This window comes from Elephantulus edwardii, unplaced genomic scaffold (assembly GCF_000299155.1).
Source record: "Elephantulus edwardii isolate Elephantulus edwardi_28Jun2011 unplaced genomic scaffold, EleEdw1.0 scaffold00032, whole genome shotgun sequence".
Lineage (NCBI taxonomy): Eukaryota > Metazoa > Chordata > Mammalia > Macroscelidea > Macroscelididae > Elephantulus > Elephantulus edwardii.
In genome coordinates, this window is record NW_006399782.1 from 21192190 (window position 1) to 21199018 (window position 6829).

Sequence of the window (6829 nt, forward strand, 5' to 3'; positions counted from 1 at the left end):
TGGATGGCGAAGAGATTGAGATTTTTCACAGCTTCAGTTTGCTCGGCTCCATGGTCAACACTCTTGGCACCAGTAGCCAGGAAATCAAAAAACGTATTGCGATGGGAAAGTCTGTGGTTAGGGACCTCTCTAAAGTACATTTCAGTATAGTATCTTGAAAAAATTCCAGACTAGTGTACCATATGATGATCTAATCCAAAGTGGCCAATGTTTGTTCATCTCATCTCCCTAACACCTAGTATACCAACATTCATGTGTTCCATTTAAATTATTAACGATTTCCAGTTTTCCAACATTTAAGCTATATACATTCCACATTCCAATTATTAAACAATGTCTGTTACTGTTTTTTCTCATTTCAACTATTTTCCAATCTGGGCTATACCCCTACACTACTAAAACTGTCTGGGTTCTTCTAATGTTCACAGTATTTTCAAAATCCTGATATTTAAGAAATGGATGGTCAATCCTGCTTTCTATTTGGTCCTTATCTGGGAGCTCTACTAAAACTTGCCCATCATAAGTAACCTTTAGGGTATTTAACACACCAGTGTTATAGCTTTCAGTATCACAGCAACCCCCCACAAGTACAGCAAACCAACAGACAAGTGTTATACCAATTAGAACAATGTTCTCCACAATCATAATAAACTGCCAATTTAGTTTGTAACTCTAATAGCAAATCACTCTTCATACCAGGCCTGAGGGCCAAGGGCCCAAATTACTTTTAAACACAAATCTGGCCCACCAGGTCCCAACTGGTTTAAACAAGAGGCTTCCAGCCCACAACTGATTGCTAATTCTAGCAGTTATTCATAAATGCAAGGAAAAAAAAATACTAAGTATTTTGCATGAAGAATTTTACTCAAGTTTTACCACAACTTAATCATTGGAGCACACACAAAAAATGTTTTCATCTTTCATACAAGGAAACTGAAGTTCACAAAAATTAGATGACCAAGCTATTCACTCAAGTGATGGAGCCAGGGCTCAAATCAGATCTGTCTGATTCCAAAGTCCTTGTCCCTCAACAAAGCAGGCAATGGGTTCTTGGCATCTGTAGTGAATGCTGTTGGTACCCTGCTCAGAGACCTTCGGTCTGACCATTCTCAGATTTCTGTGAGTACAGACTGTAAAGAACACTTAATAAAATTCTTCAGGTGTCATTCCTGAATATGTTGGCACAGGAAAAAGAAAATGTCCTTTTGTGTCCCACATGTCTAGGTATGGATATCTCAGCTGACATAACCAAATTTTACCATTGTTGTTCAATGTCATTGAATTGATTAGGACAGAGACTCCATGGACAACAGATCTAAACCTTGCACTATCCTGCACCATTCCCATGATCTCAGCCATGCTCAAGCCCTCTTTGTCAATCCACCTTCTTGAGAGCCTTTCTATATTTTGATGACCCTCTACTTTCCCCCGCACAGTGTCTTTTTCCAAAAACTAGCCCCTACTGACAACATGCCCAAAGTAATCTCTGAAGAGCAACCTGGTTGTACTTTCTCCAAGATAGACTTGTTTGTTCTTTTGGGCATCCATGATATATTCATACTTTCCTCCAACACCAGAATTCAAAGGTGTCAATTCTTTGGCTTTCCCTGTTCACTGTACTATGGGAAGCCAATACTAAATATCTGTAATAAACTGAATGCTATTTCAGGATGTGGGGGAGGCATGATTCAAGCTAGAGTCACCCTCAGGAACTAAGGCAATCCTTAAGGGTTTACCAGATTCTTGCATTGTATTTGCTGACCTCTCCCTCCTGAGTCAAGGGGATGGTTTTCAATAGAAAGAGCTTGGCTTCATTTGCATTGAATTCTCTTTGTGATTTACTTCCTGATAATTTTCAATAACGATACAGGGAAGCTGAAATGGGGGTCTCCAGTCCAGAACTTCTGGCCCTCTGTTTTTCATGCTCTCTGCTCTATCTCATTCCTGGCTGCCTGTCTCATTATTAATAATTATAAATTTACTTTACCCTCGGTCTACAATACTGTACAATTGTTAGATGCATAGGAAGCAACTGAAAATATCATGACTTACATTAGGTGCACCTTAGACTTTATAATGTTTTCTTTGCTCCTGAACACTTTAAAGAAGTCCTTGATATCAGATTTCCCTAATGCAACAAATCTTTTGATTTCTTGGCTACCACTACCATACATGTTGATAGGAGATCCAAGTAAAATGAAATATTGACAACTTCAGTCTTTTCTCTGTATATCTTGATGTTAGCTACTGGTTCATTGGTAAGGAGTTTTGTTTTCTTAATTTTGAGATATAACTCATATTGAAAACTGCCTTTGATTTTCTTCATTAAATACCAAATCTTCTTTACTTTCAGCAAATGAGCTCATGTCATCTGCATAACACAACAACAACAACAACATGCCTCATCCAATCCTATTCCATCCCTTGCTCAAGAATGAACACAGGGGTATAATCTAAAGAGGTTAGCCCCAGGGAAAAATCCTTCACTAGCCCAAAAAGTGACATTAGGCTGATTCCTTGGGAATTCTTAGCCTAGTGGTAAGAAGTTACACTCAATACTGAAGGTTGTTAATTGCTGTTGAGTCGAGCATGACTCATAGCGACCCTAATGAGCAAAAAACCTGAAGCCTTCTATAACTATCATAATTTCTCAAAATTCATAGAGTTTCCAGAGGCATGTTGTTTAGGAAGTGGATGCTACTTCTGCTTCCTGAAGGTACGTGGTTCGAATTCACAAGTTGCTCCATGGGAGAAAGATGGTCAATCTCCTCCAGTGCAATTACTGCCTCTGAAAACCCTCTGGAGGGTCAACTATCTGTCAGTTCCGACTCACTGATATACCACACAACTTAGGAATTCTTAAGCCCTAGGTTCCTAGATGATGGTCAAGGTGATATGTTGGTATAAGCTCTTGATAGACTCCTCACATTATAGGGATAAAAATAGTAAGATAAGTGGCTCCAAGCAGGCTTCCCTCTTGTTCAGGTCCATGAACAGTATTGGTGATGGATACATCCTATATTCTCCCCTCATCTTCACTCTCTTGTCTGATGCCTTAGTAAATTAGGTGAAGTATCAGTGGGCGTCCATACCCTTAGGCTTTAGTTTGAGTTCAGCTAATGTTAAACAACAGAAGGATAACAGAGGGAAGGAGAATGATATGGCAGTGTTTATGTCCTTATTGCCTTCTTCATAGGATCTCACTGGAAGCCTGTGATCCCTAGGCATAGGTCACTATACTCTTCAAGGCCCAATTCTATGTTCTGGCAATAATTCCTTCTCTTCTCCCTTCTCCCCTAAAGGCCTTGAGGTAGTTGTGACATGCCACTATAGCCTCCTGTATGGTTCCCAATATCCTGCCCAATTTTTGTAAATCTTTTTATTAAACAATCTTCAATCTACCCAGTTGGTGAGCAGTAAATGTAATCTGCTGGGTCCTTGATTAATACAAACAGAAACTGCATTTGAGTGAACGGAGAGAGAAAAACTAAGGACGACAGACATGAGAATACTGGCAAAATACTCAGAGGCCCTGAACTAGTCAGGAAGTAATGGAAATGTTGACGATGGAGTTGGTGGGTGAAATATGCAAGGGGAGCTAGCAGGACTTGATAACAAATGAACCCTTTCTTCCTGACCCCTTTCCTCCTTTTCAAAACCTTACATAAAGATGACAGTGTCTCTAATTCAAGTGACTGGCATGAAAATGAACTTGTCTGGGGTTCTTAGCAGGAAGATTTGCTGTTGTTCCTAAAGAACCCTGTGTCTTTCCCACCAGAACTGCAGAAGATTGGTGATAATGGAAGACATCTGCTCACCAGTCTCTAGAGCCCTGTCCTTCCCAACTCAGAACACACCCACTGCCTTCACCTATCCCCCTCACCTTGCCAGAGGTTATTCATCTCTCAGTCACATCTGTCATGATACCTAAGACATAGATGAAATTTTTCTAGATCACTGGACTACTTGAAAACCTAAGCTACATGCCAGTGACAGCTGGTTTCCCAGCACTGTGGTCAACCTTATCTGATGAATGATGATGTAAAAGTGGTCACATCTACTAATGAAGGAATTTTTTTTCTTTTTCTTTTTTTTTTCTCTCTTCGGAGGGGGAAGCGAGCTGGTGGGGAGGGGTGGGAAGGGAGAAAATTGCGGCAATGAATGAATGGAAATCCAAAACCTCTGTAAAATAAAAATATAAAAAATTATAATAAAAAAAAAAGTGGTCACATCTGTGTAAGTCAACAAAGTTAGAAATGTCAATGCTTGCCTCATTAGCCAGGAAACAGGGCTCTGAATCATGAAACAAAGCAAGTTTTCAAAGAAGAACTGGTAGACCAGGAATTATGCATAAATTGAACTATCTATCTATCTTCTATCTATCTAATCTATCTATCTATCTATCTATCTATCTATCTATCTATCTATCTATCTCGTTGCTAGTGTTGTGTGCCATCAAGTTGGAACTAACAAATAATTGGCATTCCAGAGGGGTTTTAGAGGCTGTAAAATTCATGCGAAGAGATTACCTTATTTCTTTTGCAGAGCTGCTGGTGGCTTTGAACTGCCTGCATTTGGGTTGGAAGTGACCCACGAAGTCACCAGAGCTCCTTATCTATCTATAACTAAAATTCATGATGATAATAGAAGTAAGTCGAAAACAGAGTATAAAAGAATTAATATGTTTACAAGTTCTTGATTTAGGCAGGATATCATAAAAATATTGATTTACTAGACTTTAATTAGCCAAGATCTCTTATGTAATCTCAAATTTAAATCACATAAAGAAGGTGTAAAAAAGATAAATAGGTAGATATTTTTAGCAATAAAAAAATTATTGCATTTGAATTTGAATTTGAAAGAAGGCAAAAAATTAAGAGCAAAAAACAGGCAAAGTAAATCAGAATCATAAGATGGTAGATATAAATCCACATGTATGAATAATAACAAACAGCCCCAACTACACAATACCAGAATTCGTTGTATTAGGTTTGCAAAGTTTAGTTTTTAACTGAGCAGAAGTAAAATTGAAGGAAAAGAAGCCAGGAAGGAGGGGCTAGGTTTCAGGGTGAAGATGGCTTAGGAGAATGTATGTGAGGTGGCCTGAGTTAGGGTGACCTTGGCTGGCAAGGTTCGTAGAAGGCACCAAAGCAAGGAGTGGAAATTATTTTATTCCATTCAATCCATTATTGTTGTTAAATGTTGTCATGTAAAGTCCAATTAGTAGCTACTAACTTATGAGAGAACAAGCACATTGGTATATTTCTTCATGTTTACATAGCTTTTCACATCAAATATGCCACCTATTCACTACAGCTCTGTGGTACTGAGATAACCAAACTTTAATTCCCATTCTAAGTATAATGAAACAGACACCTGGAAGAATCCTGAAGAGACTTTTCTAAAATCCTATCATTTGTGCTGGAACTAAAAACAAAATTTATATATATATATATATATATGTATATATATAGTGTTAAGTGTACAATGCAGTGACATTAATACATTTGTACATTGTGCAGCCATCACTAACCACTTTCTAGTTAGAATCTCTAACACACTACTTCTCATCCATATGAACATTTAAGCTAAAGTAACAGAGACTTCATAGATCTTTGCAGGTACCTTTAAGACCTTAAATATTTGGAGAGATAATTTCTGAACCTCTCAGCCCCTAGCAGAGAAGCCAGCACCCTGGCACATACTGATGTCTGAGACGCATTAAACTCAACAGATAATTCAGACTACCAGGACAGTGGTTACATGTTAGGCAGGAACTAGGACTAGGACTTGTAGGTGACAGAATGATGGAGAAGTCACAGATCAAGCCTTCTAAAGCTCCCAAATAAAGAGGCTCACAAAGGATGAATATTAGGTGACCTCAAAAAAGCAGAAAGACTAAGAGTGGCATAAAGAGCAATGAGGGAGAGCCAACTGGGTCTCTGGATGACAAAGATGGAATTGTCTCGCTGGCTTTGGAACAGTTAAATAGAGAGAGTATCAGGGACACTCTGGACAGAAAACAAGATGTAGAAGGTTCAGAATGAGAACGTTAGGGACGCCCATGGCAGAGACACGCAGCCAGAGCCATTACCTTTCTAGCCAATGTGACCACTCCAATAACTGCTATGCAGATGACCACCGCTGTGACCACAGCTCCAAGCCAGGGCATCTGGAAGCTGGTGCTGTGCTTGGCCACTGAAAGAGAGGAAACTTGGTTGAGTGACAGAGGCCAGGCACAGGTAGGTCATTGCCCAGCTTCATAGCACAGAGAAAGGGATTGATCAACCCTAAGCTCTGATGGTCTAGTCCATAGGGTCTAGTCCACGTGCTAACATAAAGGACAGAATTTTCTGGAAGATCAAATTTACCAGTGACTCCAACAGAGACTCCTCCTCGGTGATTTATAGCCTCGGAAACCTGTTGGAGGTTCAGCTATGAGTCATTTCTGATTCAATTGCACCGAGGCTTTTTTGTGGGTGTTTTTGTTTGATTTTTCATTTTGCCTCTAGCCACAGGACTGGAGACTCTGAGCCAAGCTCTTTAGACACCAGAGGGTCAGCTAGGGCCCTCACATACTTAGTATGTAAGTCAGTGTTCGCGCGGACGCACAGTCAGGAGCATGCGCAGTATAGTTCACACCCAGCACAGATTATTTTTAACACCCTCACTATTCACATGATAAAATAATTTTTGGTAACAATTTAAAAAGAATTTAAAAAGAAATAGTACCCAAAAGAACACAGAGTGTAAAAAGTTTTCTTTCATTAAATTTCACGTAAGATCACATCAGAAAAGATTAAATTAAAAATTAAATCACAAAGGGACA

The 6829-nt window shown here is 39.2% G+C and overlaps 2 protein-coding genes across 2 annotated transcripts in view; both read right to left on the bottom strand.

Moving 5' to 3' along the window:
• TIGIT (T cell immunoreceptor with Ig and ITIM domains) overlaps positions 1-6829 on the bottom strand; it is a 40594-nt gene that overhangs the window by 9146 nt on the left and 24619 nt on the right. Inside the window, exon 3 of the mRNA XM_006884322.1 lies at positions 6095-6198. Coding sequence (XP_006884384.1) covers positions 6095-6198 — 104 coding nt within the window. The remainder of the gene's footprint in view (positions 1-6094; positions 6199-6829) is intronic.
• LOC102853550 (uncharacterized protein C4orf19-like) overlaps positions 6320-6829 on the bottom strand; it is a 2913-nt gene continuing 2403 nt past the window's right edge. Inside the window, exon 2 of the mRNA XM_006884281.1 lies at positions 6320-6331. Within this exon, the coding sequence (XP_006884343.1) occupies positions 6320-6331 (12 nt within the window). The remainder of the gene's footprint in view (positions 6332-6829) is intronic.